The sequence below is a fragment of the Peromyscus maniculatus genome, chromosome 3 (assembly GCF_049852395.1).
Source record: "Peromyscus maniculatus bairdii isolate BWxNUB_F1_BW_parent chromosome 3, HU_Pman_BW_mat_3.1, whole genome shotgun sequence".
In the NCBI taxonomy this organism is placed as follows: Eukaryota; Metazoa; Chordata; class Mammalia; order Rodentia; family Cricetidae; genus Peromyscus; species Peromyscus maniculatus.
In genome coordinates this window covers 55,987,203-56,010,080 of record NC_134854.1, presented here as the reverse complement: position 1 = coordinate 56,010,080, position 22,878 = coordinate 55,987,203, and the positions used below count along the sequence as shown (strand labels likewise).

The 22,878-nt window shown below is 36.1% G+C and overlaps 1 protein-coding gene across 6 annotated transcripts in view; it reads right to left on the bottom strand.

Annotated features, from left to right (window-relative positions):
* Cnot4 (CCR4-NOT transcription complex subunit 4) overlaps positions 1 to 22,878 on the bottom strand; it is a 111,767-nt gene that overhangs the window by 10,831 nt on the left and 78,058 nt on the right. For 4 of the 6 annotated variants that reach the window (XM_006990392.4, XM_016008674.3, XM_016008675.3 and 1 more), the window contains exons 9-10: positions 21,243 to 21,492; positions 19,467 to 19,964 (exon numbers count right to left, since the gene is read on the bottom strand). In XM_006990392.4, the coding sequence (XP_006990454.1) occupies positions 19,467 to 19,964; positions 21,243 to 21,492 (748 nt within the window). Of the gene's footprint in view, positions 1 to 12,976; positions 14,746 to 19,466; positions 19,965 to 21,242; positions 21,493 to 22,878 lie in introns of those variants that run through there. The other 2 variants (XM_006990393.4, XM_016008676.3) reach the window with 2 other exon arrangements.

Here is a 22,878-nt window from a genome sequence, read left to right as displayed (position 1 = left end):
GACTTTCCATAATGAATCAATCCAATCAAGGTCATTCGTTTGGCACAGGTTCCTTAGGTTGCCAGAGTGTGATGTATCTTGAATTCAACAGTCCATGCTGTTCTAATGATTCCCTTAGCTACTGTGTCAGTCTCTGCCACAGTCTCTGCTTGGTTTGTTTAACTCTGCCACTTTTCTGTATGCTTAACAAATGTACAGAAAAGTTCAAAACATGGAAATAAAAAGGCAACTGTACCGATGAATCAAGATGAAAACTATATCTCTTCTTAAAATTATTACATTCTTTACACAAATTAAAAGTCACTAATAACATATAGCTGTTACTTTATAATTATGTAGTCATTTCATAAGCCATACTCTTAAGATGGGAACATATAAACAGAATACACTCCAACTAGAACAAATCCAATCACACAAAATGTATTGTGTATGCATTCCTATACATTCCTATCTTTTAATCCATCAAGAGAGTACAGGAGGAGAAAAAAAACCCTAAGTATCCAGTAATGTGCACAGGAAAAGGCATAATGACTTTACTTATCAGATTCCTGGTATCTGGTTTAAAAAAAAAAAAACCTGTACAGCTGGGCATGGTGGCACATGCCTTTAATCTCAGCACTAAGGAGGCAGAAGTAGGCGGATCTCTGTGAGTTTGAGGCCAGCCTGGTCTACAGAGTGAGTTCTAGGACAGCCAGGGCTACACAGAGAAACCTTGTCCTGAGAAACAAAAAACAACAAACCAAACTGGTATAGAGTGTCTAAAAATGCCATGTAAACAGATATGCATGTCTAAATCAGACATAGTACAACCTTGGTCAAACCACAAATGTAAGGACAAGTACTGTCAATAAGGATGGCTTTCATGAAAAAGGAGATCTATTATCTGACCATCTATAATTACTGTCATCTGATGCAAGCTCGATTTAAGAAAGGCACTGTCAAGTGACATATATTACAGAGAGAACTGGGCATCAAGTTACGTGTGAATGGCTGGACTGAGAATTTGATCTACATCAAAAGATGGGAAAAGCAGTACAAGCATTGAAAAGGTACAAACGGGAAAAAAGATGAAAAGATTTTGGTTTAACTATAAGAAAAAAATTTAGCAATTACATGAAGGCATAACGAAATCCTTTATTAAAACAAAGTTCTTTAACAGCTCACCAGAATACTTAAAGAATTCTAAACATTCCAATATTTTATAGAAGCTTGTGGAATTGTGTCTAAGTCAGGAAAGACCAACACTACCTTATACACACACACACACACACACACACACACACACCTTTCTTTTTTTCCTGTGCACATCAAATAAGCAGTAAGAAAGAAAGTAGCACCATTGTAAAAAGATGTGTGGTGGCGGCGGTAGAGTGTTGGGAAAGGAATAAAAGGGATAACATGCAGTTGGAGTTATAGGGGGAGATCTTTACAATGTAAGAAGAGGTAGGTTCCAATTCTAGTTCATGCTGACTAGATAATTTCACAGCCAAACTCTCACACAAAGTAGGTCCAAGCTTTGCAGGTTCCAGAAGCAACATCACTCCAAACATGCAGTGACTGTTAACCCCATCCACCCTGTTCCTGCACTCTGGTAATAGCCACACTGTTCTGCTTGCTTCTCATGTCCCTGCTGAATGACTGGAGAGTGGCTATTCCCAATAAAGTCAGCAACAGCTTTTGATTGTTCAGTGTTGATAAAGAAGTTTTTATTGGGGTACAAGTTTCTCTTCAGTTTTGCATTCAGATTAGATACTTTGCTAACTCTGCAGCAATTCCCAATAGTTTCATGTCTACTGAAATTTCTAAGTTTTCTGATGTTCATAATTTTTATAACTAAGAGATTTTCCAATGATCTAGAAGCTAAAGCTACATCTATTCCATTTTGATTATACAGTTCACTTTTATTATAACAGTGAGATTAGTCAGCCTCATCCAATTCTAAAAGACACCTCTTACAGGCACAGAATTATCTTAAGGGCTTATGAATTCAAAAAATCTCAAATGAAACTAAAATTATTCATTTTCCAAAACATTATTTTAACTGGCAAATTCATAACTTGGTTATGAACTGCATGCTTAAGTATTTCTAGGCATTAGAATGGTTTACTTTGCTGTAATTTCAGAGCATGATCATTCCTTTATATTAAAACAGAACGTAATGGTTACAGTATAATAGATGACTCATACACTTTCAGATACAGTTTAACAGACAACTCATACACCTCCAGGAGTCTCTCGATGTACAAGTTTTGCTAACCAAGAGACATTTGTTAAGGTTTGAGATTGGCTGACATACAAATGCTCATTTTCTGAAACAAACATGTACATATTAAAATTTCACTAATTATGTGCAATGTGTGCGTGTGCTGTAAGGGGAAAAAGACTAGAACTGTATATTATTAAGTGAAAAGAGACAAGCTGAAAAGGGTAATGTTATTCCAAAAACAGAAAAATAGAACAGTAAAACTACAGGGAAAGCAAACAGACCAGTGGCATAGAGGGGAGGGATACATGGACAGACAGAATATAGAGGACTATCAGGACAGTGCAACAATGATGGACATATGTCATTCACGGTTGTCTAATTCTGTACAATGTACAACAGCATGGACCAGCAGCCCTCTTATCAACTGTGGAATCTGCATGACACATGCAGTGCTGTGTCAATGTAGGCTCATCAACTGGAAGATGCTGAAAATGGAGGAAGTTGTTCATGTGTGGGGATAAGGAGTACAGGGGAAATTCAACTTCCAATTTAGCAGTGAACCCAAGGAGCTCTAAGCACATACATTTTGTTGTTGTTTTTAAAGGTTATTTTGCATTTCCTTATATAATTACTAGGGTAAAATGAAACCTTTTCTGCTTCCAATTTTCAAGCGATGTTTCAATTTAAAGAACAGAGAAATTCTTCAACAACACAATCACCTGGTGTTGACTACTGTGATGTATATTTATGCCATATATTTGTAATTATTACACTGGTTAATTTTTATCACACACACACACACACACAGAGTCAGTCAGTCTGTCCTAATAAGAACACATCCTTGTCCAGTCCACAAAAGCCAGTCCTCCTGTGCAGGACAGCATTTTAAAAAACTCTGATGAATTCAAAGACTTATATGCTTACCACCAGTCCACTAAAAAGACTTTATTTTAAAATCACTTAAGAATATGTATTTATGTAAGTGTTCATCCTTAGTTATGATTTATTATAGTTGAATTTGGAACAGATTGCCAGAGATGGTCTTGACAGAACCAATTCTCAGTCAATATTCAAGCTCACTGCAAAAGAAGGCAGGAAGGGAAGAGGGAAGGAAGATTAGATGAATACATTTTAAATATAAGTCAGAAACTGTAATTCTTATTCAGTTATTCTGGAGCGTCACATTGAATTAGAACTAATGCTTTAGTGAAAGCAAATAATTAGAAGTATTACATGATTTTTAAAGAGTATCTTAAAAACTTGCCTGAACTGAATATCAAAACTTTGCAATGTCAAAAAACTGTTGGTTCAACATTTAACAACGCAGTGGCTACTCTGCAGCCAGTTCCCAAACCCAGACTATGCCTCTGTTCAATGTGTTGTTTTAATTCAAAGAAGAAAGGAAGAAAAGAACATGATCATTTAAAAGATCCAAATCCATTTTAGAAATAAATGGATAGGGAAGTAGAATGCTTCCAGCCAACAGTACATACTGAGTGACAACTAGCACTTCTGATAGACACCATTTTCTCTTCTAATAGAAAAAGATCTAAGACTATTGGATTCACTAGGAAAAGGATACAAATAACAAACATTAGGGTCTAGTTATGGGGTTGGGGATGTAGCTCAGTTGATGAGTGCTTGCCTAACATATATAAGGCCCTGGGTTTGATTCCCAGCACTACATAAAAGCAGACATGTTAGTACATGTCTGTAATGCAACACTCAGAAGATAATAAAGTCCAAGGTCATCTTGTTACATGGTGAATTTATTATTATTATTATTATTGTTATTATTATTATTGTTTTTTTTCAAGACAGGGTTTCTCTGTGTAGTTTTGGTGCCTGTTCTGGATCTCGCTTTGTAGACCAGGCTGGTCTTGAACACACAGATATCTGCCTGGCTCTGCCTCCCGAGTGCTGGAATTAAAGGCGTGTGCCACCACCTGCCCGGCTACACGGTGAATTTAAAGCAAGCCTGGACTACATGAGACTCTGCTTCAAAATAAAATATAAATAAATTTAGAAGATCTAGTTGCGACTTTCCCCCTAACTGTGGTAAATTACATGGAGCAAGAAATGACTCTTTGTCCAAAGAAAGAAAAAGATAAAGATGTGAGCATAAGCTGTCAGAATGGCATGTAAGATGTTCAAAAATTAAAATCTGAAATTGTTGGAACCTAAATTATATATTTGGGGATTATTTAAACCCATGTGTATTTTAGTAACCATATTTAAGTAAATTTAAAAATATACTGGGAGGCTGGATGTGGTGGCTCATGCCTTTAATCTTAGCACTTAGGAGGGAGAGGCAGGCAGATCTCTGTGATTTCAGGGCCAGCCTTGTCTACAGAGCAAGTTCCAGGGCAGCCAGGGTTAAACAGCATGAACCTGTCTCAAAACACTAACAGAACAAAGCCCAACATGCCAGGCTTCAAGAGTTTCTATCTAGCAGGACTGACTGGGACCATGTGAAGATCACAGTTAGGTTTATTAGTGAACAAATTTAGAAGAGGTAAGGAAATGAACCTGATAGACAATCTTTCCTTAAAGGGCATTAAGAAATAAGGTAGATATAGCAGTAACCCATAATCATGGTGGGCTTTTTTTCTTTTGGGGCGAGTGAGGGGCTAGAGATCAAACACAGGGCCTTGCACAAGTGCCACAATTATGGATTTTAATAAAAAGTATTATTTTAATTGCAAAAACATAAATGGAACAATAGCATGCAACCCAACACTCAGTTTTAGGTGAATGCAAAATGTTCCTACTTGGCTGATGACTTCATAACACAGGACCTGGTTTACCTTCATTTAGCTGGGTAGTCAACTTATAGATGTAACAAAGAAAAAGAAAAAAACAAAAACAAAAGCCACCACATAGCTTCAGGGAGTCAAACTTCTGGCAAAAGACTATATGTAATATGCCGAGGTTTCAAAGAATCCCAGTGAAGTTCCAGACCATTTTGTTCTGTTCTGAGAACAATAGCAGTGTAAATATGGAGTTGAGTCATTGGAATTCAATTTTGCCATATCAGGAAATAGCAGCAGGCTGTAACAGTTGACTGGAGACAGCTTTCTTGACTTTCTTTTTCTTGGAGATGCTGATGGTATTATCATCTTTAAGTCCTTGTACAATTTTTTCTGTTTCAGTAATGCTAAAAGCAACAATGTCCTGGATTGAAAAAGAGTCTATGAGGTGTAACACAGGGTACCTCCTCTTCACACTTGAGCTCGAAAGCACACCTTTAGTGTTACTGTAATGCACCTTAGAGCCATTACTGCACAGTTGTTGGGTTGCTTGTTTCACAGTATTAGAGATATCAGCAGTGTAGTGGTAACGCATGTTGGCCTTAAGTGCCCTTGGTACTGAAGCAAAGTCCTGCGTACATTAAATCTCACCACTCTTTTAGTTCTGACATTTGCAATTACGCAATGAAGTCTACATGAAGAATACTTGAAGGGCCACAACTTTCCCCCCCTTCTTTAAGTTCCTCCAAGATTACTGGGCCACATTTGACTTGACAGCTTACAGGCCACGTGATAAATGTTGGTCCATGGACATTTTGAAAGCCTTCTTTCTTTTCACTGACTCTCTCAGCTGAAAGCCCTTGACTTGAGAAAACCTCTAGAATAGTTAAACTGTAAGACATAACATTTAGTGAGGAAACACATCCAGAATCTTAATATTCTTTTCTTCAGTGAGTTGTGTGTATAAAAGAAAATAAATACAGGACTAAAGAGATCTAAATGGTTGTTTAAATGTGACCACCAAAAAAAAAAAAAAATCACAATCGTGAGACTAGATTATTATTTGATCCTTACAAGGAGAATTGCTAAAGATTATGGTATCTTAAAAGAAAAAAGGTTGTGGTATCTATCAGAACTGATTTGTAATACAAGTCTTCAAAACTTATTTTTTCATAGATTTTTCTAAAGAGTGACATGGGATGGTCTTATTTAGTAGCAAAATTTTGTACTAAAGATTGTAATACAAAAATCTTTATTTGGAAAAAACAAAAATGGAAGTCAGAGAATTTTTTTTTGTTTTGTTTTGTTTTGTTTTGTTTTTTTGGTTTTTCGAGACAGGGTTTCTCTGTGTAGCTTTGCGCCTTTCCTGGAACTCACTCGGTAGTCCAGGCTGGCCTCGAACTCACAATGATCCACCTGGCTCTGCCTCCCGAGTGCTGGGATTAAAGGCGTGCGCCACTACCGCCCGGCAAGAGAATATTTTTAAAAGACAGCATTAATCCCAAATATATGAATGGAATGAAACACATCAGGACATGAGATCACAGAAAAATAGCACAAGCCTATTTCTCTACTATAGTCATCAGGTAGAGAGGATTTACCTGACAATTATGTTATCTACAACCTACACAAGCAGACAGGCACTACACTCAAAGCCTCGTGCACACTCAGGCTAAGTAAAGCCTTTCCTGCAGGACGCTAATTAAGCATCCTGAAGACAGTGAGGCTGCTATCACCATTTAAAAACTATGCAGGCAAGTGTTACTAGAAAAAAACCAAGGATCTAGGCTTCCGTTCCTGTTCTTTTGGGGTTTGTTTTGCTGAGGAAGGGGGTTGGGAGGGTGGAATGAAAACCGTCAAACAAAGCTTAAGTTGAAGTGGTGAAGAGAGTTAAGTATTTTAAAGTCTGATATTTACCTTTTAGCTTACTGGGTAAAATACTGAATGTGGCAGGTAGTGGTGGTGCATGCCTTTAATCCTAGCACTTGGGAGGTAGAGGCAGCTGGATCTCTTTGAGTTTGAGGTCAGCCTGGTCTATACAGAAAAACCCTGTCTCAAAACAAAACAAATCAAAAAAATGATTGTGGATATAGCTATTATCACATTGCCCCAACAATTAAGGGCCAAAATTCTCACTAACAATGAAATAATTAAAGAGCAGTACTAGGCCAGTGCCCACACATATTTAAATAGTTAATCCTACTTTACATGAATTTCACATCTATGAAAAAGAAAGGCATGAGTACTTTAATAGCTTTATAAATTATATGATGGGAGGGAGTTTCTAGGTTAATGCTTTTGGATTAACCACACAATGGTGGGTCTGGGGACTAAGAAGCAGGAGTGCCAACACTGTTCTAAAGTCAGCTTGTAGCTTCCTGGAATCTTTAGAATAATCCGAACAGTGTGAAATGGACTACAAGTGAAATCAAACACTGTCTAGGAAGTGTTGCTAAGAAGAATGGGATGGCTTGTTAATGTCAACATTTTATGCTATTTTACACTCAAGGCATTTCAGTCAATTCTTCAAATAGCTTAAATTACTTAGGCTTACCTCAGTTCTAGGTACCTAAAAGGAAGAAAGTAGATTTTCCCCTTCATGGCTAGCAAAGTAAAATGGTGTAATGGTTACTTTTGTCAACTTGAGAAAATCTAAAGTCACCCAGGGAAGAGAGTCTAAATGAGGGTATGTCTAGATCAGTTTGGCCAATGGACACATCTATGGGGGATTAGTTAGTTACACTAACTGATGTGGGAAGATTCAGCCTAAAAGTGGGTAGACCATTCCCTGAGTTTGTGTCCAGGGGTGTGTAAAACCAGAGAAAGCTAGTTGGGCACACCATGCACAATTAATTCCTTCCCCTCTGCTTCTGGACTATGATGAAATATTGACAGCTGTCACAAGCTCCTGCATTCTAACTCTCCCAAATGATGAGCTTTACCTTAGAAGTGTGAGCAAAAGAAAGCCTTTGTTCCTAAGTTGCTTTTGTCAAGGTATTTTATCACAGTAACAGAAATGAAACTCCAGGTAGTAACATTAATTCTCCTGGAAGCAAACCACAGTCTAGTAAAGAGGTCCAAGAACAGTGGCTTCTCAATCAGCATGGTTTCACAAACGGAGTATTGCCGAGCCATGTGTTACAGCTGACATCTCATCCTACATATATGGAAACAAATTTAATTACCTAAATAATACTCATGTGCCAGAAAATTAAGGCTGCTTCCAAACTAGGTATTGCTCCTAATTAGATGAAGAAACACACACACACACACATGCACACCTTCCTTCCTTCCTGCTCTACTATACTTCAGTAACTTTTTGTAAAGATTACCAACCTAAGTATACAAAATATAAGGACCAAAAGTATATTAGCCCCCAAATTCATCTATTTTATTTGTTCATACAATATAATCTCATTGGAGAAAATTACCAAAATATTTTTGTCTTTTATAGTGAGGTTGTTAACTTTTCTCTACTCCACGAATGTGCTCTTAACTTACAATTAAGCAGAATAACCTAATCCAATTGTGTGAAATATTCTGCCTTCATAAATGGAAAGCCTATGCTGGGACTTTCTAGTTTGCTTCTGAAATTGGGTTCCTCTGGTTTAACAATGGGCTCTTTAACACATTCACCATGTCCCACATCTACCCCATCCTAATTCTCTCTGACCCCAACATGTCAACCACTCCTTTGCATTTACAGAGCTTCCTCCAACCTGACTCCTCTCACCCTTGGCTTTTTCTAGGCCCTCCCCAGTAACTCCCCTTTCATGTGCTCCTATCATTCTTTCAGGAAGTTTGCCTTTGGGTCATTTCGACTTATAGGAAACTGGACTTGGGATTCTACAGGCAACATCATGCTCTCTACAATTCAGATCAACTTCACACTCTTAAAAAAGACTAGAAGAAAATAGGGTGGAGACCATACAGGGGTTACAAAAGCTAGCTGTCCTTCCAATCATACAACCCACCATTCTTTCTCTGCTTCTCATCGATCACTTAGCACTGAGGTCATCACACTGACCAAAACCCTGTTATTTGTCATCCACTGAACACTACCCATTCTTTGTCATGAAATCTGAAGGAACTGAATCCCCTTCCACATCACTCACACCACAGGTTTACAGGAAATGCCTTACTGGCCTCTTCTGGACTATAAGATTATGTAATCCTGACTGTCTGGGAACATACTATGTAGATCAAACTGGCCTTGAATTCTCAGGGATCCACCTGAGAACTCTGTGCTGGGCCCAATTAAAGGTATGTGGTACCACACCCAGCAGTATTGGATATTTTAATGTTATAATTTTGAATTTATTTATGTCTTCATCCTCTTCACCTTCTAATCAATCTCCCAATTGTTTGTTTTTTCCACTCCTGAACTTTATGTTGAATCAAGGATCATTTAAAAATACATATACTAGAAACTATGTAAAATTTCTAAGCACAATCCTATCTTTACACAACAATTCTTTAATAAATATGGGGTGTGTAAACCCCAAATCTCTAAAGGAAACCTCATCTCACAAACTTTTCTCCTCAGCTGAGTATCATGGCACAGACCTGAAAATCCAGTACTGCAGAGGCCAAGATAGGTAGGGGAGGGTGAATTTGAGGCCAGCCTGGGATACATCATATGATCCTGTCTTTTAAAATATGGAGATGGGGAGAGGGGTTGAAGATGTAGCTCTCAGTTGGTGAAGCATGAAACCCTGGGTTCAATGTTTAGCACTACATAAAACTAGGTATGGTGACACATGCCTATAATCCCAGCACTAAGAACTCAGGAGATGGAGGCAGAAGGATCCGAAGTACCAGGTCATCCTCAGCAATATAGTGACTTTGAGGCCAGCTGGAATAATAATAATAATAATAATAATAATAATAATAATAATAACAATAATAATCTTATAGTCAAGAAGAGGCTGGTATTGCATTTTCTGTTAACCAATATTATGAGTGATGTAGAAGGTGATTCAGGGATGTTTAGATTTCACACAAAAGAACAGGGTAGTAGTGTTGAAATGAATAACAAACAACAAGATCCTGGGTTTTTTTGTTTTGTTTTAAATCTATCTCCTCATATGCAGAGAACCACATCCAAGCATTAGGTGGAGCTCATGAAATCCTGCGGAAGAGAAGGAAGGATTGTAGGAGCCAGAGAGGTCAAGCACACCCGGAGACCATGTGGGTCTGAGCTAGGTCCTCTGCATACATGCTATTTAGCTTTGGGTTTGGGGGAAACTTCTAACAGTGGGAGTGGGAGTGTCTTTGATGCCTCTTTTGCCTGCTCTTGGGACCCTTTTCCTCCTACTGAGTTCCTTGTACAGCCTTGATATGAGGGGCTTGTGCCTAGTCTTATTGCATCTTGTTATGCCATGTCCAGATGATATCACTGGGAGGCTTGCTCTTTTCTATAGGGAAATGGAGGAACAGTGGATCTGGGGAGTGGGTGAGGTTGGAGGATTGGAGGGTGTGGAGGCTGTGGTTGAGATATATTACATTAGAGAAGAATAAATAAAAATTAAAAAAAAAAATCTACCTCCCATTTTGGACCATTTTATACAATTTTGATTTTAAAAGGTCATTAGAAACCCAGACAAACCTAGCCTAGTCCAAGCCATCTATTTGCACTGGCCAATAATGGCATCCTGAAACTAAATTCTAATTTGTCCTAATTGCAAATTAACCTCTTAAAATGCTAAGACAGTGTTACACCATGTCCAAACGCTACAGCATCCGCCCCACCATACTTCTCTTCCTCATCACTTTCCAGGCTTCAGCTTACTTGAACCCATATACCTTAGTCATGTCTAATTCCTGGCCCTTCTGGTTGGTGGCTCAGTCCTTCCTTACTGTAACAAATTTCCCTTCCTTTTAATTTAAATGGTAGTCCTCTTCACAAGTAGCAACATCCCACCTTTTATAAAAACCCTTCCCTTTATCAGCTCAAAAACAAGCTCATTTTCAAGCTCCTGCTGTTTTGATTTGAAATTGGCAAGTCTGATTTACTCTCTAAACATGTTTGTGTGAATATCTGCGTACACTACAGCCACTTACCCAACCCAAGGAGGAGGCACAGAGTGAGTATTCATTCAGCAAGGGAGAGAGATAGTACTAAGAGCAGGTGTACTGGCTTACCAGCAGATGTCTGACTTTGTCTATTTCATAGAATACAGATTATTTCTTTCAATATAAAAGAAAAGGCTACTATGTTTTCATCTTTTAAGTCAATTAAACAGATTTGAGAAACCTTCATGATCAAAAAAAGAGAAAATCTAAAACCTTACAAGTAAAGCTCCCCACCCCCACCCCGCCCCATGCCACAAACAACATAGTGATACTCAATTTTGTTAGATTTCAAATGCTCCTACTATTCTTTCCTTTCTCTGGGCTTTTTGCAGCAATGCATCTCTGGGTATACCACCCTATAAAGCTGTGTCAGAACAGAAGAAAGTTTTGGCAGTTTTGAAGGTACTACAATACCATACAAATAAACTATGTCAGTACAAGTATGCACAGACAAAATGCATTAAAGTTGCTTACTTCAAAGAAACATAATTATGATTCAATTTGCAAGATGCTGAGAAATGAGCATATACATGTATAAAATAGAATGAAGAACATGTCTTTCCTATTGTTTGTTTTTTTAACCTCCCTCCAAATCAGAACACAATTTAGAACTGAGGTGTCAGTATTTAACACCCTGCCACTGTCCGAACAGTTAATGGAATTAGTCTACTAAGACTTAATAAGACTAATGGAATGAGTCTGGATTGCTGTGGCTGTTGTAGTAAGAGTATCAAAGGTTGATCTGATGAAAATAATGTGAAATAAATCTGTCACTAGACTGGTGTCTGTATGTTTTATTTAATCTTGTATCCCTCAAGATCTAGCTCAGGTCACTTTACAGAATAAAAATATTTAATTAATGCTTTGCTGAAATAAGAGGGAGAATGTACCAAAGTACCATCTGAAAAATACTAAATGTGGAATGAAAAAGAAATCATTATTAATTAAAATATTTTCTACTGGAATCTTCTCATTCCAGAGCTAAAAGTCAACTGGGGTGGGACTCTATTTCCTTTAGGGCTAAAGGCATTTGAAGGCCATTCCTTGGTCATTTGAAACCGTCTGGAGAGGGAGAATGTCACCATAATCTTTATCAATCTAGTAACTATGAATCTTCCTTAAAAAAAGAACAAACATATGTTCATATACACAAACCCATCATTTCACATATACCTTCTAAGAGTCTAGGACTCCAGGTTAAAAACCCCTGTGTTAATGAAAAGACTAATCACTTTATAATGGTCAAAGGAGTGAAATTAATAGTATCCCAGTATAAAACCCATCAAATAAGAATGTATTGACAAACCCAAAGCTTCTTAGAATTCCTCATTCTTCCCACCATTTTGGTTAAATTTGCCCACCATATAAAATGGTACTTTTATGTACCACATAATTTCTTCCATGCTTTAGTGTAAATTATGACTTTAAGGACTTCTTAAAAAAAAAAACACACACATAGTAAACAAAGATGTGAGGCTTTACAAGGTCTAGAAATTATAAAACAAAACAAAAAACTTAAAAGTGAGTTTTTAACTATTCTACATAGATGTAATGCTGAATTCTAACTGCTCAAGAAGCATTTCCTGAATTTATAGCTATGTCTGAGGTAAAGAGGGAAGAGAGTAGGCGGGGAGGAGACAGCCTTGAGACTCTTATTAGGGACTATGGGCAAGTCTGGGAAAACTCTGGACAAATATTCTATACAAATTATGAATGAAAAAGAACAGAAAGATAAGGAAAGCAGCTTTGTTCAGCAGCACCCCTCACAACACAAAGAAGTCAGCAAATGAGAGCCAGTCACCCTCCATGGCCTTCTAGGAAAATGCAGCCAGCCAATAAAAGGCTCACTTCAAAGTTGGAGAAAGCTAAGATCAGAAGCCTTAACCCAATAGAATACATAGCAAAATCTGGATGTTTTATAGTCAAATGAAACCATAACTGAATTAAGATATGATTAAAGGCTGATATTTAATAAGTATATTGTATTGTTCTGATATTTTCTAAGACAGTGACTTTCATATAACGTAGCTATAAATTTACTTTTAAATGCAAGCTAGAGATTGATATTTATGCTGAACTCTAAAAACACAAATTAGATGGGTAGAAAATTGGTCAAATCTATGACTTCAACAAAATTAAAAAAAAAAAACCACAAAAAAAAAAAAACTAAGAACAAATTATCACTTTACTCCGCTATACCTCAAGATGGAGCCATTTATTTTGTTATATGTAACAGGAAGTCACCATATTTTATGTTGAAAAGTAACCCAGAAAGTGCCAATGCTATATAACATTAGCAACATCTTCAAATAAGATGCTTTATTATTAATATTACGTTAAATTCTTAGATTTAACATAATATTTAAATTTCTTTTTGGTATTTGTAATAACCCATTCATATTGTTTTTCACAAATTAAGGCATATTTTTTAAACTTATTTAAAAAATCTCAAGAAGTCTGGCTTTCTTTTTCTCCCCAGATGCTTTTAAGGTGATAGTTTTTAAATCAGCTTTTGTTCACTGCTCAGAACTAAGTTCAGTTTATTTTTTTTATTATCACTTTTGTGGCTATTTCAAGAAGTTTTGTATTATCAAAAGCATCACTTTACATTACGCCTTTATAAAGTACTCCATTATTCTCTGATTATCTAAGGTTATCTATTACAACTTATATGGTCTCATTTTATAGGACATCCAGCTTCTTTCTTCTACTATAAGTTTTATTCTGGCCAGGTACTTTTATCACATGTCAATTATTTAACAATGAAATTTCCAAACAGATCTTACTGAACTACTGTTAGCCCAATAAAAACATTACACTACTATGACTACTACTTACATACAATGTTTACCCCATGTTCAAGTTTCTAAAAGTCAACTACAAGTTGAAATTCTGTTTTTGAGGCATTTCCTGGTATACTAGGCAGTGCATTAGAAAAGAGATTATATTGCATTTAGGCCATAATAATTACCTTTTAACCATCTATGTATAATTAACAACCATTCAAAAAGAAAAGTGCAAATGTGCAAATGAATAAGAACAAAACAGTTTGTATACATGTAATGCATAATATATGATATAAATCTAGGCAACTAAAAACAATGGCTGACAACATCTTTCTGAGCATTAAATGACACCACCAGTTTTGTTTTATATGTATTCTTTCTTTTCAAGGATTCAAAGAATGCAATAGACATTATCTTAATGTTTCAAAAATTTCAGGAGTAGATTAGAATATTACCATTATTTTTCACAAACCAAAAAACAAAGAACTACCATTACTTTTGTATATTTCCAATAATAGAGCAAGAACAGGTCTAGCTAATCTCCTCTGGGATCTTAATTAGTACTATAAGTTTATTTGTATGAGTTAAAAAATAGTATCACTCATGAGAAACAATGCCAAAATTATTATGCTAATCAATTATGTTAAAGGCCTAATGAAGAAATCCTTTAGCAACTATGAGGTACACACTAGTTGTAGGCATGAGGAACGTTTATATCGGCTCTTTTGGGTGTATACATTAAATGCAAAATCAGAAAGGAATCATGCAAAAATCCAGTTGCCCATGCAAGCACCCCAGAGTCTAATCCTCTCCTCTCAGTTCTGGTGTCAGGCCACAGTAGTGTGGAGACTTGTAGGCTGCTGTCCTTGTTGTAATGAATGGGAAGAGGCTGACAGTGGCATGGTCGAAACCTTCACCTCTTCTTCCCCTGTGGAAAAGTCAGTCATGGTCTAGTTACGGGTGACTAGATTTGTTAACAGTCCCTTTAAAAATGATTTCAATATCTGGAATATTGATACATATATAAAATACATGCTTAATGGTTGGGATCTGGGTGTGAAACAAGACATGAATTTTAAAATATTAACTTAAGTACCTAAAAAATAAACTAAACACACCCTTATTTTAAGGTAAGATCAAATATAATAGATTTAGATTACAAATGCACTACCAAAAACAAATAAATAAAAAGAAAGAAAAGATTAAAGACCAGGAAAGCCATTCTTTTCCAAGCCAATTGGACCCTTATATACATATTCCTTAGCAGTAAATACTAGTTTGTTTTTAAAAAAAAAAAAAAAAAAAAAAAACTTAAGATTTGACTTACAGGAGAGAAAACAGATTTTAAAAGAAGAAAATTATAAACTCATGTTTCAAAGGCATAAGTCGTATATTAGGGAAAAAAGAAATACTAGAAACAAATATTAATTGATTAAATTAACATATAGCATCTGAAATTTACTATGTACTTTTGAAGTAATTAGAAAATAGTAAAATATTAACAGTACAATGATCCAATTGACTGAAAAGTAAGATGACTACTTCCAGTCAGAAAACTAGACATGAATGAAACCAGTTCTCCTAATTATAATTGATTATCATTTCACTCCAAGTAACTTACTTTACGCATGACACAAAACTCAATAGTCACTGTGAAACAGTTACTATAAAAACAAAATTTAAAGAAAAATGCCTTCTGGTAAGTAAAATTTGAATTAATAAAAAACATGAAAAATCCGAAGCCTAAACAATTTCAAATATTTTTGAGTAATACCTTGAAACAACACGGCTTAGAGACTTACACTTACTAATGGTTATTTTCCAAATAAGATTCAGCATTATGTAATAAAAACATTTTAGCAAAGAATTCTTTGAAAAATAAATCTGCAAAACTACATTTGGAAAGTTAGCTTAACTGACAAACTGGAGAAAGACTATTCAATCCATAGAACAGGTTATTTCAATTAGCAAACCCTCAAGTACAAAGTAGGAGGCTGTGCCAAAGCAAATTTAAACTCCATTTCCTGGTGAGCACATCAGTACTAATAAGGACCTGAGCAAGAGACTGATTCTCAAGTTAATAAGCATCATTCTACTTTCTCTGTAATTGTTTTATATGGATCATACTCCTAAGCCTGGCCAATTTGTCTCATGAAGAAATACTGCTGACTTTAAAAAAAAAAAAAAAAAAGGATTTGCGAATATGTGAGAGCAAAAGTCAATTAGGGGAAAAGCCAAGTTTGAAGCACATGACAGTGGCCTTCAATTGTAAAGGAGAGCATCAGTGTAGTGTTCCATTACTGACTTTGAGATCTGGGCTGTGACCCTAGCTTAGCACTAACTGAACATGTAACCTTAAATTATTTAAGTTTGCTGGAATACAGTTTTGACAATCCTAAAATGAAGAAACTAAACAAAGTGAGTCACTTTTTAGAACAACATACATGGTTCCAATAATAAAAAAAAATCTAAATGAATCCCTTCTACCTACTTACCAATTAAAATTACTCAACAGGAATATTTCAATTATCTTCTGGACTTAGCAAACCAGATACTTAATAAGCCCAGAAAACACTGCTAAAAATACTTAAGTACTAAAAGAAATAACCAAATGAAAGCACAAAAATATTTTCAATAAGACAAAGGAATGGAAACTGAATTTCTGTCACACCTCTGGCAACTGTTCTGCCCATGGTAGGTTTCAGATATATCAATGTTTTTATAATTAACTGAAACAAACAAAAATAAAAATTTAAATACAAATATATAGGAGACAGACAAGGCATCTGCACGACATGGTGGCTACCACCTCTGATTTGCTCTACACAGCTGAAGTGTAAGTATGTGTACCTCTCCTTCCTACATAGACTCAGTTCGAAGTATATTTTAGAAGGCCTCATAAACAGTGCGTAGTCTCTACTAGTGAAGCATTAACAAATAGATCTGCTGAATAGGGCACTATGATAAAGACTAGAGGATGCAAAGTTTAGTTCCCGGCAGTCATCCAAATCAAATACATCTGTGTTGAGGGAGGCAGGTAATTCCTAGGTAAACTGTTTCAAATTAGATGCATTTCAGATGTTCTCTTTTGTCATCATAATAGTTACTGAAAATCCTAAATCATCTAGTTACAATTCTGTAACTATTCTAAGGCTTATTAGCACATTCTGAGGCATTTGTCAAATATTGACTAGCTCTAGCAGGATTCTAGTGTGACTCTTAACAATTTTAATATTTTTTTGTAAATTAAAACTAAGTTTCTCTAGTCTTCAGTACTTTAAAAATAATCTAATAGCAAGCTTAGTTATAAGTCACCATTTAAATACCAAACAAGAATGCATTGCCAAATATTGAAAATCTGAAATAACTCTCTCCACCCCACAGTGAATACAATAATGACTCAGAATTAAGTTGGTGACTTCATTTTTAGCATCTCTAAAAAAAGTTTTCAATGTTCTGTGGTTGAGAATAAGCAAAGGGAGGGGGGAAAAAAACAAAGGATAGAATTATAATTTAATGCTACATTTAAAAATAAAGTTATATATTTTAGGTGACGATTCAAAAAAAATAACACAAAAAGGTCTGTACTTAACAAATCAGAGATATCTCATTGCTGATATTCCAAAATATTTACTTATTTGAAACATTTGGAAATGTTGCTGGGTATAATGAACAGTAACAACTCAGAAGTTGTAATAACAGATAGACATGTGGTAAGTCAACCAAGGGTACTAAGTGTATACAACTAAAAACGAAAGTCCAATATCATGTGCTTTCTGTTTCTCTACCAGAGCTCCTCATCTTCTTGTTTATCTCATCCCTACAATTTAAAAAACACCTCTTGTTATAAAAGACAGTTCTGCTTACTATAATAGCACACAGTATCTGTCTCTATGCCTTTATTCTGGAGGTTTCCATTAACATAAACGACCTTTCTCTTTTGAGAACCCAAATTCAAGACACCACAATATAAATCAATTTCTACTTCTTCAAAAAATTCTCCAACAATGATTACCTACACTGTTTCTCAGATTTCAGGACCACACAAAGAGTTAGCCAATTTGCCATAGAGTTTCACTTTAACTCTTCAAGTATATTATCAACTACCTGAAATACCATCTGTATTCCCTACTTTTGTATTTCCCACATGACCTAGTTCACTGTTAGGCAAAAAGGAACTGAAATGTTAACCATAACTAGCTCATTACTTTATTTTTAAATGTTTGGCATACTTAAGGGGACCTTAACTTTTAACGTTCAGGATCAGCTAAAAGGAACACTACTAGAAATTAAAATGTCTTCTTCTAAATTATTAAGACAAAGCAAACTCAAACAAAATTACATTCTAGTATGCTATGCTGAATGGAAGAAAGGGAATAGGCATGTAGAAATTAAGACAGTGGATATCACAAGGAAAGGACTGAAAAATGCTACTCTGGATTCCCTACAACCTAGTGTAATTCAATGAGCAAGGTATCATGAACCCCACCAACTATACAAATCACTACAGCAGGTGTTCTCCAATATGTGTAAATTAAGTTTACTGTTTCAACTGTTAAACTTCACTATATCCATAACAACAAACCTAGCGACTTGTCTAGAACATGAAGTGCTGCTGGCCCTAAGGGAACATAACCAATGACTATTGATGGTCCTAAGTGTACCTGTCAACTTGCTAAAAAAACGAGCATGAGTGCCTTAGTGGTAAAAGTACACTACTGTAATGACACTATGCCTTAATGACACATCTTAAAGGTCATGGAAGGGATGAAAACAATTGTATGAGTACACAACAGGGTGAGAACTATTCTGTTCTACTTGAAGAGAATCGGAGGGGGACAAGCTTTATCACATCATCTCTAAAGCCCAAACTAAATGAAAACAGTTAACCAGAATGACTTCTTTCCAAGATAGTTCATTTAAAACTGTTATATAGGATCTTAAAACCCCCAACTTCTGAAACCTTCAAGGGTAGCAGTACAAAACCAGAAGTCCTCTGGCATCAAACTTGTATTAGCTTACTCATCCTAATTCATTTTTCCCAGAAATTAAAACATAGCCAACTAATAGATAAAATCTCTCCTAAACAATTTTCCACAGAAAGTATGTCTGTGACATATAATATGCTTATAAAACATTGATAATTGAAGTTCTCAAATATTGCTATACACGCATATGGCACAGTTTTGATGTGTGCATGTATGTATCAGTCAAAACAAGTAATTGCTATAGCAGTTAAGAGTGGCTTTATCCCTCATGCTCTCATGATTTTTGATTTAAAAAAATTTTAACCACTTTACTTTCAGAATATAACACAAGATATTTTTACTATGGTGTTGGCCTTTATAACACCATAATTTCAGAGCCCAATTTTTCTTTTTCGTTTTTGTGTTTATATATCATCTGAAGGTCTGGTAACTACCCTATTCAGTACAATGCTTCCAAACAATAAGTAGGCATAATACTCCACCATCCTTATAAAGCTCCATATTACAAGGCATTCACTCAATCAAAAAAAAAAAAAAGGTTAAAGATAGAACTTTCTAAGACTATTGTGTACTCTTGTTACCTAGTAGCTCTTCCCTAGCCACCCAGCAACCTGAAGACATGAATGATACATATATTCTCAGAGGCTTCAAATGAACCTACCTGCTATGGGGATCCCTCCCAGACCTGTGTTGTGCTGTGGCGGGAGATTCAAGTCCAAGAAATTACTATTTGAGGTGGGGTTTGCTGTGTGGTTCAAGTGCATGATGCTATTGCGTGGAAAGGCCATCCAAGGATAGCGGGCTGCCTGGCCTGGAAAACCGAACGAATTATAAACTGCTCGGTGCTGCTGAAATTGAGGGAACCTCTGTGGCAAGACTGAAAAGGTACTATTAAGAGAGTTGGCATTTGTAGGTGCAGCAGAATGCAGAAATCCAGAGCCTGGACCTTTGGCGGTTGTAGTGTGTGAGGAGGAGTTCTGAAGAGATGTGGGAGACAGGGAAGGTTGATCTTGGACGGACAGTTCCTTCTCAATCAGGTCTGCTAAGGCTTTTCGAGTGACATCAAAGGGATCAAAACCCAAGTCATCCTCTGGTTGTTTAGAAGAACCAAAGCCAAACGCTGCTTGCCAGTCTGTAGATGATGATACTGGGATTGTTTCTGTCAGAAGAAAAAGAGTGATGAATATAAAATAAAGAGTCTATCTTTACAGAGTATATTAAACATTCTACATTACAGTCTAAACTAGTGTTAAGCATGCTACATTACAATAGAAAACAAACATTTGCAAGATCATTAATTCCAGAGGACCTCATAAATTTCTAGCAGTGATTTCATTGTTAAATTATTAAGTTCAAAAACTGAATTATATAGGCTGGTTGTGCTGATAAGGAAAAACTTCTCTGCTACCCAGATTACACCCAACAATTCATAATCAAAATCAGCATGTCATTAAAAGTACTACAGTCTAAAAAATTTTATCTAGTAAGGCTTATTCTTATATTGTATACTAAGATAAATTAAGCATCTAATTATATGCTTTTAATTGTCTACATCACAGGTGCTATTGTGTCTGTTAATTTATGCCACCTTTCAGATTGATAGACAATTGAAATGGGTAAAGACAGAAACAGTGTGTTCTCTGCTTTCTAATCCCAGTGTTCTGCCTGGCCACTCACTGCCACCAAGATTGGCAGCGGATCTGAAACCAGCAAGACAAAGTCATGCCTCTTCAAGGAAGAGGGTGTAATCCATTCTTTCTAGTTTCACCTGAATGTTATGTAGTAAAAGACACCCAAGTTCCTGCAGGTGGCTCGCCCTGTGCTTTGGATATCAGTTAAAACATAATTTCCAAAAGAGTAAAAGTATAAACCTCATACAAATATCAACCATGTCAAAACTTTTAAAAATAGAATAGCAGAAAAGAGACGGAGTTTAGCTTTTACCACTAAATAAATTACTTATTTGTCAATCAGACAATTAGGGGAAGATTTAAATTTGAATATGTAAACACAAATCTGACGTAAAATGTTAATTCCTAAGTAACTCTCAGAGCAGTTACTTACTTTGTTTTTCCCTTTGGGTTTTGAGACAGGGTTTCTCTGTATAGCCTGGCTGTCCTGGAACTCAAGAGATCTGGCCTAATTCTGCTGGGATTAAAGGCATGTGCCACCATGCCCAGCCAGAGCAGTTTGTTTTTACTTGAGAAAATAATATTTTTTTATTATTTTCAATAAAAACAAATAATTTATAGATAAATCTGTTCTCCAACACTGTAATTTCTAGGCAACACAACTAATACATGTAGTTTAAATAATTTACATTTTTTTAAAAAAGGGAGTTGAAAGGAAACAAGACAGAAGTATATCAACCAAAATATATCCCATTAAGTCTCTCAATTTCTATGAGTCTGATTACTAGTACTAGGTAATTACATACCTGATGTGAAGAGGCTCTGTGGTTCTGGAGCTGTAGGCCAATCACTGGGTGTCTGTGGAGAGCTGGGAAAAGGAGGAAGCCCACTTGGTATAGGGTTGGGGTGGCGAAAATTGTCTGAGAATAATGACTGTGACTCTGTTCCTGCCCCTTCAAAAGGAGACCTTGCACTGTGATTGGATGAACTGATGGGGATGACGGGATTGGATTTTGATAAACCAGGTGGTGGTGAAGGCGTATCACTGTTAGATATCTAAAAGAAAGAGGAAGAAGTCAAACTAAGTGTGTATTGTAATAAACCACAATTGAAAACATCTGCAATAAATTAACCAACATAAAGAAGATCTAACCAAGTTTTTCTCAAACAATCGTTAAAAAATAATTCTGGAGGCTGGGAATATAACCATGGATAAGACCCTGTGTTCAATCCCCAGCATCAAAAGCAAAAGCAACAAACAACTAACCAAACAAATAAAAAGGAAAAAAGAAAACCTCATGCTTACTACAAAGCTCAACCTTTATATGATTCTATAGTATTTACTTCCATGGTTTGAGAGACAGTATAAACCTCTCCTCCTCTATCTGTGCACTATTTATACAAAATGTCTTGGGAAAATGAAAAGGGTGACTAATATTATTGCAGTTTATTTAATATTACCAATGTTCATACATGAAAAATTATTCTGAGATGACTCCGATATATGCTGTTTGATCAACTCAATACTACTAATAGAAAGTCAACAGGGGGAAAAGAGTATTTATTCCTTCTCATGGGGTTGGGAATATAATTGTAGCCTTGCCTAGTACAAGTAAGGCCCCTTAGGTTCAATGGCCAGCACCACACCAAAACAAACAAACAAACAAACAAACAACTCTTGCCATAGAAAAACATTTCAGTTAAAATATATAAGCTTATTTGTGGGGTTTCTGTGTGTGTATAGGGGGAGGGGTGTTGAGGGGTTTTGTTGTTGTTTTGGTGTGTTTGTGTGTATTCATATGAGTATGTGTACATGTGTGTAAGTTCATACAAATAGAAATCTGCACTGGGTATCTTCCTACACATGTTCCACTTTAGTTTGTGAGACAAGGTCTCTTACTGAACTTGGAGATCATCTAGGCAGTTGTGCCAAATTCTCCTGTCCTTGCTCTACCAATGCTGGGTTGCAGATATATGCTACTCCATATTTTTTTTAATTTTTTTGTTTGTTTTGTTTATTTTTTTTTGGTTTTTTGAGACAGGGTTTCTCTGTGTAGCTTTGCACCTTTCCTAGAACTCACTCTGTCGCCCAGGCTGGCCTCAAATTCACAGAGATCTGCCTGCCTCTGCCTCCCAAGTGCTGGGATTAAAGGTGTGTGCCACCACTGCCCAGCTGCACTCAGCTTTTATGTGGGTACCTGGGGTACAGATTCAGGCCCTATGAGCCTTACATTTGTCTATGAGAAGTATAATGCATTAAGCTAAAACTTTGTGATGACAATAGAAATAGGTATATTATATTCCAAGAAGAAGAGAAAATAATGTAAAATTTCTAACTGTTGAAAAGCCTAAGTATTTTCTAAAACAGAATTTTCTAAATGTAGTATCAAAACATGATGTGACCAAAATACGATGATGGGTACAAAATATGATTCTTAGATA